This window comes from Pholcus phalangioides, unplaced genomic scaffold (assembly GCF_987345545.1).
Source record: "Pholcus phalangioides strain wild (caught in Gottingen) unplaced genomic scaffold, Ppha-v1.0 ptg000017l_1, whole genome shotgun sequence".
NCBI lineage: Eukaryota > Metazoa > Arthropoda > Arachnida > Araneae > Pholcidae > Pholcus > Pholcus phalangioides.
The window spans coordinates 31,983,949-31,996,816 of NW_028301610.1; the positions used below are offsets into that span (position 1 = coordinate 31,983,949).

Consider the following 12,868-nt stretch of genomic DNA (forward strand, 5'->3'; position numbering starts at 1 on the left):
AGTGTGTGTGTGAGTGTGTATATATACATACATAACACATAGGAAAAATAAAAAGAAGCTTTAGATGTGTATTATGAGAGGTGAGGATGGCCGGGCTGCAATTCGGAGGTGACTGGAAAAAAAAGAGCAAAAATTTGCTTCACTTAATGAGAGACAGACACAGAGAAGAAAAGCAAAGGGAGTTTCTAAAGCAAACAAAAGGAGGTGTTCGACTGACAGCGTGTGACATCTCTTGGTGGACGGACATTCGTTTCCTCCTCCTCAAAGTGTGTTGTTTCTATTTCCAAAAGATCTTTTTTTTTTCATTTTCTTCGGTATTCTATTCTCTTCGGCTCTTTAAACCCTTTCGTCATCGGTTTTATTCATTAATTGAATTAAGGTATTATAGGGAGCTTCTGCTAACTGCAGATGTGAAAATTGATCAAAAACTCGTCCCGAACGCGACTTGGAAGTTTTCAAGCGTTCGAGAATCACCGTGGAGGTTGAGAAGTCAAGGTTAGTTCAAACTATGAAGATTCGTGCTCACCAGGCTTTTGCTTATACTCGTTTGGTTTACATCCACGCTACTTCAGGCGCTCGTCCGGCTTTATATTGGAAGGATCTCAGTCAACCATCAATCATCAAAGTGTTTCTATTCTCACAACTTGTCCACATTACCCACAATCTAACTGCAAATCCCGTGAGTGCAAGTCTAAGCACGAGTAGTGTGGACCTCCAGTTAGGCTACGGTATTAAATACTAAAAATTCAATCCATATTTCGCATTATATCCGCACATGTTCAAATCCCATTTGAGATATAAATTATCACGTTTATTTCAAAATTCGTCCTCTGTATTGCACGATCAATAAAGCAATTAAAAACTGCGATTAAACTCACGATGCTGTGTAGGCCAATAATAAAAAGAATGTGTTTTTTGGAGATAGTGAATACGAAGTCATAGTCTGTTAGTCACATATGATGTGGTTCAACCACACCTGCAGATACGGTTCGCGGTTGCGGTGGTTTGAATAGGACGGATAGCTTTTTTTCCTTTGTTCTCGAACATCGTTAATGAAAATGGTAGAATAACTGAAAATGGCTATTTGTATGTTCTAATCAATATTTTTGCAAGGATCTGAGTAAAGAGCTCAAGAGAATATGTATGTGAGTGTGTAACTGAGCTGCGATTCCTGGAGCACGTGAGATGTCGTGACTAAATTCAATTAATAAAAAAGTAAAGTTCTTTGCTTCCCCTTCATCTCGTTACTGCTGTTCGGAAATGAAACAAGAAAAAAAAGGTGGAAAGCAATGATTCGGGCGCGTTCTTACTTTGTTATGCATCCAAACTAGTTACATTTCCTTTTTGTATTAGTCCAAAAACAAAACTTAACAAACTAAAGAACGTTCAGTCACCTAAAAAGTTGTTGAAACACCTTTTTTCTTCGGTTCTTCTAGTAGTTTGCTTCATCAAGCGGAAAAACACAAACAAGGTATCTCGGGAGAAACATGCGGTAAATCTCTAAAGACACATATTAACCATCATACACTGATTCATGCTCAGAGCAGAGTGGAGTGATCCACCCCAACTGGCTCACTAGCGTCATTTGTAAGCCGAAATCGATGTCACCCAACAAAGGCAATAATGCGTCTTTGTCACGAGCCGTCTCATTCTATAGGGTGTATACAATTAATTGGAGCGGTTTCTAGATTTTACTGTAAGCATAATCATTTGGCATATGATCGCCAATTTTATTAATTAAAAAAAAAAATCGAAGTTTCTTTGGTGCACTACAGTGGTTGAATCTGGAGAACGTGGAGGCCAAAACAACTGATCTATCGCCTCCACAGTTCAAGAATTCACGGATAATTCAATGGGAATTGAACGGAGCTCCATCCTGTTGGTAGATTAAATCCATCCAACTTCGACATGAGTCAATTTACCAATATGTCCACATATGTTTGTTCCGTTAAGCGTAACAGCATTCTCGCTGTTAAACGAAAACGAAATTAAACTTTGAGACTTACTATCAACTTCAAAATTCCCTGACTCTAATAACCATAAAATTGCTAAAATATTGGATATGTCTCACACGAAAACGTTCCGTTAGGCAGTCATTATTTTTTCTAAAATACTGATTACTTCGATGAATAATTCCAGATGCTGTTTGACACAAGAAATGATACACAAGTGCTCTTTTTTGTTCCGAAGTTTGCCGAGCATATTTCCTGCCGGTGCAAATGCAGTAGACATTTGGTCATTCTCAACCACGAGTGGGATATTACCAAAGTAGCTCTATTCACACGCTAGTACGTAATTAATTGGTTGATTGTCTCTCTCCCGCCTATCGGTTAAGTGACCACACGAATCTCCCCACTTACCCTTGTTTCAACGAGTCCGATCATGGAGTTCACTCTCTGTATTTAAGTGCATGGTTATAGTCCACATACTCCGTAATTACGTGGCATATCGTCCGATATTACGACAGCACGCAGCACCCGACCGGCCCCGGTTTGATATTAGCATGTGTGGGACGGAAAATTAGGTAGAAGGGGGTTAGGAAAAGTCACAAAGATTCGTATGTGCGTGAATAACATAAATGCAACGTTTTACAGCGAGTGATAATGACACATCACCTTCATCAAGTGGTGTAATTATGAGACACAATAAAGCACGCTAGTGACAGCCGTAATTTTCGCTCCAATACATTTGCAGCTGCTGGTAGCACAATAGTAATTAATTTTTACGCGATAGGAAATAAAAGGTGTGTTATTATTGGTTTTTTTTATTATTATTTATACTTTACTTTAATACTCATTGCCTTTCTGACAGCCATGCCCCATTTAGAGGTGCATGGTGGTGCCAGCGGGCGATTATACGCGGAAAACGACGCGATGTTTTTTTTTTAAATATTATTATTCTCTTCCCCATATTTTCACTTAATAAATTGCTTGTGATGACGGCTGACTTGGTGCTAGCTAGCCTACAAAATAAACTATATATACAAAAAAAAAAGGCAAATTTGCGTAGATAATTGAAGTACCCAAAAAAGAGAGAGGGAACAAAGGCAATTTACATTACCGTGGCATTGTTTCGATTCAAGAAAATGGATTTCACTCTGAGAAATGGTTTTTTTTTCGGATGTATTTGTATCATTTAATTAATGCCTCAATGAAATCCTGATTCATGAATACTTAATGGTCTTTTTTTATTTATTTATTTCCCAATAAACCGACTTGTTACGTGTGGCTGTTTTTCCAACCGACTAATCTCTTTCGAATCAGTTATGAAATATGTGATAAATTATTTTCTTTTTCTACGTTGATAATACAACGTAGATTAAATAGGAATAATGTAGATTATTTGGATGCTGATATAGCCTTTGATGATATAGTTTTAAAAACCCGCATTATGATTAAATATATACTTTTTTGTGTGAATAGAGAGATGTGAAAAATAATATATGGAGACGGTGGAATTTCGATCCGTGTAATTGATGGTACTTCTATACGTCTGTATTTCCAGGTGATCGAGTTGACAAGTCGCATCTACTCGCAAATGGCTATAGCCACCACGTCGCCGCAGCACAAGCTGCCGTCGCAGCAGCCACTGGTGCAGCACCTCCCCACATGAACCCATTGCCATTCATGGCTTTGAACCATGCTGCCGCGGCCGCGGCCCATCACAACTCGATGCTTTCAGCAGCAAGTGGTGCTGCCGTGACCTTGCCCTTGGCTGCGACTGGACCTCACGCTAACGCCGCTCTCAATTCGTCTCACGGTGGACTCAATTCATCGTCGTCTACATCGTCTGGTCGAAATGCCGAATCATCATCAACAGTCATCAAAGAAAGACCCTCTCTTGGGAATGAAGTCAACTCCACAAGGTAACCAACCACCCTTCCTCGTTTTAACATGGTTTTTTTTTCCCAGTTACGCAGAATCAATCATAGCCATGCAGTAACGTAAACACTAAAGATCAATCAAACATTTTTTAAATTGCAAGAAGGATTCCCACAATCTACCAGTCAAAATCTGCTAGAAAGCAACAGGACTCGGGGCATAAGATAATAAGTCCTTATACGACATTTCAAATATCAATGTCTTCACTCTGGTACGTACAAGTTTGAGTCCAATACATAACCACAAAGCTTAAATGAGACACCGTTTTAGATTTTAAGTTGGACCAACAGGTAGGTTTCACAATACATAATTCTTTTTACGTATATAGCAACACCACACAATGGCTTCTGACAACCAGCCCGTAACTATTATCAGGTAGGTTATTATAGATTGATGAAATATGTGTTTTTTCTTTTAAGGTTCGTCTACATCTGCGTTGCTATGCGTTATCCTCGGGTGGTTTTCTGAAAATGTCCACTAATGAGTGCGGCTGTCATGAAATATTTTATTACAAGTCAAACAACGCGCACTATGCGAACGTACAACTTGGGTGGATCGAATCTATACATCGAAGACACTTGCGTTGCTCCTTTCGGAATTAGTTTGGTGGACGGCTGGTGAGGCACTGCGATGGCAACCGGTTTGTGCGTGGGCGGAAAAAAGAAGAAAAGCAAAACAAAAGTTCATTTATTTTATTACTTCACGGTCAAAGCGAGTAAGCATATGTAGGCGTACCTTTTTATGGTACTTTTGGTAACAATCTGTATTGTTATTTCAATCAAAATACCAGGTGATTCATAAAGAAGTATATACAGTGATCTCTCGCTTACGCGTCGGTGCAAGGAAATAAGGAAAAAAAAGACGTATATGAGAAAGGGACATATAAGTGAATAGCATTATTTACCTACATGTTTAACCGGGAGTGCAGAAAATCGTCTTATAACTGAGAGAAACGTATGCGAGAGGGTGTATAAGCGAGAGATCACTTTACCCCGTAACAATTGGAGACATGGACCAGGACTGCGGTCCGTTGGGTAGACGTATAGAAGTTGTGCATAAAGTTTGTGTTAAGCTACTGATGGAATTGGTGTAAGCAATAGCGTGCCACGTGACAAGTCAGTCAAAATGACTGTTTCTATCGTGAAGAAGAGCGTTTTGCGTTCTCGAATCAAGCAAAACGGTATCCGTAACTGTTGTAATTGGGGAACAAAGTTTCTGCAGCAATGACATCAGCCAAAGACTTATCCGGAAAGGAGACTCTTACGACGGTTTCCTCGAGATAAGAAGTGCCCTATTTACCTTCATTGACACAGTACCAGAACAGAGTAGTCACGTGACACGCGCTATCACCTACGTTCCTCAGAAACGGGACACAAACTTAATGCATCTACCTAACGGATCACAGTTGTGGGGTGCTCCGGTCTTCAACTTTTACTATTTTACAGAATTCGGAAACGGTATATCCATGACCAATCGCCCTGTATAACATCAGAAATGTATTCTAAAAGAAAATCCGTATACACCAATTCACGTTGATTAGAAAAATGGATGTTGCAGATGGAAAAACGACTGAGAGATGCAAAAGGTGAAAAACAAGATGGATGAAGGCATATATCCTGGAAGAAAAACAAAAACGAAACGGAAATATAGAAAACCCTCCTCCTACTTATAAGTGGGTTGCCCTCGCAAATTACATTTTAGTCCGAGATAATAATAATAATATTAAAAAAAAAACCAAAAAACAAAACAGAAGAGAAATTCTTTTAAAATACTCATATATGAAAGGTTAAATGGGTCATCACGCTCGCATTTCGACCAAGTTCCAGTTCTAAATTGGAACCCTACCAATCCCCTCACATCACCAGAAACACAGTGAAGAAAAATATTGCCGAGAAACAGATGGATTTTTTCCCACTGCACGGTGAATGCTACCATAATGTTTTAACAGACAGGCTGTTTTCCCCGAACAACACACACAAAAGGTATTCTTTTCTCTTTTAGACAATTTGAATCGTGATACGATCTCAACAGACGGAGCCAGTCCCAGCTCCTTCTTATATATACTCTCTTACTTATCCTATAAACATTTCATTTCCTTAGATCTGCATTTTCTTTAGAAAACAGTAGACAGGAAGAAAATGCGAGTTGAAGAAGTACAAAAAAAAAAGCTTTTATTTTATTCTTCGTGACCTGATGCTCATGGAGAGAAGTCTAAAGTTTCGTCGATGAGAACTGGCAACGATATAAGTTTAAGGGGGTCTCATACCATGTAACATGGTGGAAAAGTATTATCTCTAGCAGTAAAATATCATTAAAAATACTATATTTAACCATTGATTTATTTCACTTTTTTTTACACGAATTTTTGATTCTGTATTTGCTATCCTATGCCGGTATAAAATAGTACATATCTCTAACTAAGGTCGGGATTACACTATAAAAGTTTGATAAAAGTCATTTTATAAAACTTGCAAAATGCAGCTAATAAGGTGATCGATTGCATTTGCTAGAATGTTACCAATGCTCTTATTGGTTGCATTTTTCAACTTTTATAAAAGTACTTTTATTAAACTTTTGTAGTGTAATCCCGGCCTGATACTTACTTTTTGGAAATTTTCAAAAAACGCACCAAAAACAGCTTGCACGCATGATAAAATAGAATGACATCAATGTTAACTGAATAAAAATTGATTGAAAATATTATAAAGGAAACTGTTCAGTTCATGAAATGAAGCAAAAGATTAAGAGATTTCATTGACTCGATCGTATTTAAAATGAAATTTTACATTTTTTAAATTTTAATATTTAAAATTTGAAATTTAATTTTAAACAATGTAATAATTGACTCAATGAAATCTCTCAATCTTTTTCTTCATTCCATGAACTGAACAGTTTCCTTCATTTTGAATCAGTATTTATTCAATTACATTGATGTCATGCTATTTCATCATGGGCGCAAGCTGTTTTTTTGGTGACTTGTATTAGAGATATGTACTATTTTATACCGGCATAGGATAGCTTATACAATCTTAAATATGTGAAAAACGTTTTAAGTACGTCAATGGTTAAATATAGTATTTTTAATGATATTACACTATAGAGCATAGTTTTTCACCATGTTAAATGGTACGAGACCCCTTAAACCCAATGGTTCCCAACCTTTTTTAGGCCGCGCTCCACCAAAGCATCTCTGAAATTCTGATGTTTCTTCTTGTCGGGGGGGTCCCCCACCCCTTCATGTATTTCTATTTTTTTTCAATTAATAAACGTTGTTTTTTGCTTTGGCGTCCTTAAATTTTAAAACGAGGAGTCTTTGTCCCCCCCCCCCTCCTTATTTCTGTCTACTTTTACTTAGGCCGGGATTACACTATAAAAGTTTGATAAAAGATCTTTATACACAAATTTCTCATGGAACACAAAGTATTAAAAATCCTTGGTCGAACCCCTTACACTTGAAGAGAAAAATAAAAAGTCATCAAGAAACTGTATAAAAATTAGAAATTTGAACTGATATAAAAACGAAGGGAGTTCGGAAGGTTCCAGCTTTCATAGAAAAATTCAAATTGCCCCCCTAAAAAATCGAATTGCCCCATTAGGGGGCATGGGCTCCAAGTTGGGAATCACCAGGTTCAGGGGGTGATAGAAGCTACGGATATAACATAGGATCGTATGGGTTGGCTTGAGTTGAGGGCGATGAGAAGAACAATTTTTAGGAGAAGGGGGCGATGAAACAAAAAAGTTTAGGAAACTGTGTTCCAGACCAGTGTTTCTCAAAGTGTGCATCGCGGCTCGTAGGGTGCCGCCAACCTTTGCCGGGGCATCGCGGCGAGCTGGGTATATTGATTTGTGGGGAAATGGTTCCTTTATATAGCAAAGTATCTAACTATTCTGGAGAGCTCAGATAAACCATAAATTGGGCAAAAGAGCGTGGGTGGCAGAAGTTAGAGAACCACTGTTCTAGACTATGCAGGACAGTAGCGGAGAAACGGTGTTTATTTCAAGGCAACTGTAGATGAGCCCCCCTAGAGGCAAAATTCTGAACTACATCAAACGAAATCCCATTACTTCATGGTATTCGCGCAAAATTTCAACACATTCTTTTCATTCGTATTTCTAAGACCGTTTTGAAATCGTCCTTATCATCATAATCACTCTGTAAATTATACATTACATTCTAGAATATATCTCTAGTCAGTAAAAAAAAAACTTCTTTAAAAGCAATATCTCTTCCTGTTGCGGCATTCGGTATGTCTTTCTCGCAAACCCTGATAACAATTTTAATAATATATTCTAGTGTTTTTCTTCTACTTCTGTGCTTATGTCCTAAAAAGAAACAAAAAAAAAAAAAACAGCAGTTTCTATCGTGACTACGTGAAATCGAAATAGTGAATCACGTTTAAAGCGTTAATAAATCGGCAAGAGAACCTTAGGAAGACATTATCTTTCACCCTCTTGTAAGCTTACCTTTCTCTTTACTCACATTATATTGTATATAAGCTACGTAGAAAAAGAAATATAATTTTTTTTGAGAGAGAGATTTCCATCTCGCGTTTTTTTCCCCTCGAAATGTCTGAAAAGTCACAACGTAAGATAAGATGACAAATTGTGAAGGAGAAAAAAATGGCTACCTACTATTGTTTGACATGCAACCGATTTTCGTGCTGTTAGGGGAGAAAAACACATACACATAGAAATGATTCTCGAAGTCATTGAGATTAGATAATGTGAAAAGTGGGTGTGATGCAGGAATACTAATAGAGTTGTGTGACGGTTCCTACTGGGGTCCGTACATTAGTTACTTTGAAAAATCACGTTTTGGTGAGAAGATACGTATAGCTAACGCTTTTATGATGTAAGAAAAATCGCCAGTATGGCGTAACATCCATGTGAGAATCCGATACTAACAACGAGTATGGATATACTTTCCGCGTACTGCAACAATCACTCATATTTAATGTGACATTTCGAATTATTATTAGTTATTATTATTATTTTTTGTTTTGCGGATGTTCCCGGAAAAAAAACGATACTTTTATTTCTTTACCTGGATCTTACAAAGTAATTGCAGTCGTGACTAATAATTCACAAAATAGTAATCAATTACTACAATTTAAATGATAAAAAGGTATCAACAATCTCAAGGCACGGTTGAATCAATTTCCTGTTCGAAAATTTCAATCGGAAAAACTGTGCATGCAGAGTTATAAGAAAACAAAACTGCTGATTGTTTTTAGATTAAAATCAGTAGGTAATAAATATTTGCATCATTTATTACCTTTTTCTTAACGATAATCTTCATTAATGATCTCTATAGGCATTGTGTTTTTATTTTAATGTGAAACGTATAGAGTACGTATATCAAAATATGGCGTCCGAACATGATCAACGATTAATGTAACGATACCTATCGCTAAATAGAATCCAAAAATTGGCCTGACATTCATATAGGTAGATAAATGTAAGGATTTTTCCACGGGAGAACCATCCCGGAAAGAAAATTAATTAATAAATTCTAAATTTTTTCGAAACTGGAAAATGCAATGAATATTATTCTCAAAATTTTAAGATTTCTCACTTTATAACGAGATCTCTTCCGTGTGTTTTTTCTTGAGATTTTCTTGGAACGGGGGAAAAAAATTAAGTATTAATCCTTCTTTGTTTCTGAAATTCTCATTTTTCCCATCAAATATTTTTACTTGTCATTTATATCTCTCCAAAATACCCCGAAATCATCAATGCTTTGATAATTAAAATCAAACAAACCCGTTGTCACTTACCCAAGTTTCTTACGTAGAGGTTTATATACATCGCTATTCTCTGGAGTTTTTTTTTCTCGGAGAAATTATGTTTTGATATTGACTTTTCTACCCAAAAACTCAATGTTTCATATAACGAAGGGGAGAAGAGAAACCTCAGAATTTTTCCCTTGGAAAAAAAATATGAAAAGACTTTTCCTTTCGAAAACAATACTAAAGCTAATCAAAGCAACGGGTTGGTTCTTTTCAGTATCTGTCTCTAAGGCTTATTCATTTGAAACTTTATTAACGGGAACGTTTTTAATTAAAAACGATGCGGAAGCAGATATAGACATTTTTTTTTTTAAAGAAAAACGATTGTTATTATTTTTTTCCCATTTTTTTATTGTTATCTGGGCGTACTTGAAAAACACTTCCCAAATCTGGTCACACGTTCTCAGTAAAGTTTTCAGGGGAAAAGAATAATTATACGAGACTAAAACTCGCACATAACACACAAGCCAACACATACTTCATTCTTTTTTTAAAAATACTTGATTAGTCAAGAACTTTCTTGAAACAAAAGGGGCTCTTGGCACCTCTTTAGTATCATCATCAATTTTTTGTCCTTTTTATAATCTTTTCAAATTTCTACTGCAATTTCTTTTCCCTTTTTTATCCATTTTCGACACAAAAGGCACAACGGAAGAAGCTTTGAACATGTTTGCTATTTTCGTTGTTTCTACAATCAATTCAGATATATGTACATGTGTATACATGTATAAAAAAAAACGAGTGTTAGCCCCATAGATCAAATGATAACAAGTCCGAAGTCACCTTCCCACATCCTTAATACTTCATATATGGATTGGCGACATAAAGAATAAAAAAGGGCTCAGCTTTTTCCCAAAAAGTTGTCGACAAACTTCCGATTTCATAGGGTTTTTTTTTAAAAAAACCCCTCATTTTCCTACTACTTTTCTTTCAAAAACGGGAGAACGAAGGAGCACTTTTTCTACTAAAAACGACAATTGAAGGGAGGAATAGGAAGTGGGTGTGATGTGACATGGCAAGTACCTTTTTAGCATTCCTTCCAATCCTAAAGAAGGTAGGAGAAGGAGATCACTATTAAAAAAAAAAAATAAGAAGGGACTTCATTCAATGAATGAAGGAAGGGTAAGAGAGAAGCTTTTTGAAAGAGGGGAAAGAACGAGAATGAATTTGCGTGTATAGACTCCAAAGATTCATAACTATATTAGACTTGGTCTATTTTATCATTTGATCACAAAAATGGGATGGTGATACAGACAGAGGTTGTTCAGGGGTGCTGGGAAGGTAAAAAGACGGTGGTACAGATAATTTGTTTTTTTTTTTAAATTCTTTTTTTATTATTTTTATTAAAATATACTTATATTTTTTTACATGGAAGGCGATAATTTCAGTTCATTTTAATTATCACCGCGCTTTCTTTCCTTTGTTCTAGAAGCATCTGCGCCTGACACCTGTTTCTTATAAAACAAAAGGGGTTGCGTTAGTTCTTCAATTTTTTGGTAGTTGGTGGAAGGGAATAAGAGAGCCTGGGAGAGAAGAAAAAGGGACCCCTTTTCAATGGTGAAAAGGAGAACGCTTTTGTATTTGTCTACCAAACCTGTTAATTTAAGTGACGGGCAAAACAAAAGAAAAAGACGGAGGTATAAGGGACATGGCGTGTAAGGGGGAAGGAAAAGAAAAATTTTTCTATTGATTTTGCGCCTTTCGGTGAAAGAACAATTATAAAATGCTAGAGGGAAGGGTAACGATGGTCCGGGGGCTAAAAAAAAAAAGGAAAGCAAAAAGAAAGATAGTAACGGTGAAAAGGAAAGTTTTTCCAAAAATGAATACCTCAGCTAGGGGGTGGGGTCAAGTTATGATCAAATACCACAGATTTTCCGGTTCTTCCCTCCATCATCGCCTTTTCTGGAAACAAAAAAACACTTTTTTTTTTTTCATTACTAATCATCTACCTTCTTTGTTATTGTAATCCCTTATTCTCTGAGACTATACATACACATATATACATATTTCTATGTTCTTTCAACTCTCTCAAGCTTTTCTCAGTTTTCTTGAATTACATGCATTTGTCATTTCAGCCATATATCTAACGGGTTTATGTTTTCCATTATTGTTTTTTTCCCCCCTTGTGTATCTGAAAATGAGATCATTCTATCGATATAAATAATAATGAAACTTCTTCGTCAGTACCAGAAGTATAAATAGGAAACGACGAATAAAAATAAATTTGGTATTGTTGGATAAAGAGTTACTTGTGTGAGAAACCCCCCCACTGATAAGAGCGCTATCTGTATCTAAACAAAGATATATCGATAGATTCAAACTACCCTTCGGAACTGAGTAAAACTTTTTTCATTGGGTTCTTTTTCTCAAAGGAGACCTAAAAGAAAACATAAACAGGACTTAATAAGCAAAGCGTCAACTTAGTACTTACTTAGATAATATGTTTCTTGTTTCACTGTTTGTGTTGCTCAACTGAGACACTAGATGGAAATACAAGACTGGGTTCCGAAGGAGAAGTTCGGTCAGTCGATTTATCTTCGAAACAAATCTATCGATCTAGCTTCCATCAATGTTGATGTCCATCTAGTATCTTTTATTGTCTCTATATATATACAAATACAAAGCCACAACAGGCAAAATGTCCAACGAGGTGGCTGAGAAATATAACGAATTCAAAATCATCCTGGTGCGTAGTAGCCGATAGGTCATAACATAAATAAGTGACAGGTTCCAAAGAGCGTTTCTAGTTGTTTAGAATGATCGTGGAGCGACAAAATCATCTAAATTAATTTTCTCAATTCACCATTCAATGCATGCTATATATTGTATTGCTTCTGTACAGTTTTAACTTTTAAAAAATGATAAGTTTTACGATATAAAAGAGAAAAAGTTTTCAACTCAAAACTTTCCAAAATTCAAATTTAATCTGACCAACTCAAATAACAGTAGCATTAATCGAAGGGGGAAAAAGAAGCCGCAGAAAAAAAAAGTCATAGAAATTATCTCCCAGAAAATGGTTGGTTGGGGGCGTAATTTGAGTGGGGAGTAAAAGCGAAAATAGAATTTTTATAAATCACATATGTTTCTGTGTAAATCTTTTAAAACGCGGCATTTCCTTTTGCTTTAGCTCCCAAGTTCCGTTTCCCATTCGTCTGACTGTTTCTGTACCTGACAAGTCCGTCGAGACAAATGAGGTCA

General features: G+C 36.4%; 1 protein-coding gene across 3 annotated transcripts in view; it reads left to right on the forward strand.

The window, feature by feature from the left end:
- LOC149072912 (dachshund homolog 1-like) overlaps window positions 1–12,868 on the forward strand; it is a 178,102-nt gene that overhangs the window by 110,640 nt on the left and 54,594 nt on the right. For all 3 annotated transcript variants that reach the window (XM_089246397.1, XM_089246395.1, XM_089246396.1), the window contains exon 3: window positions 3,505–3,865. In XM_089246397.1, coding sequence (XP_089102523.1) covers window positions 3,505–3,865 — 361 coding nt within the window. The remainder of the gene's footprint in view (window positions 1–3,504; window positions 3,866–12,868) is intronic.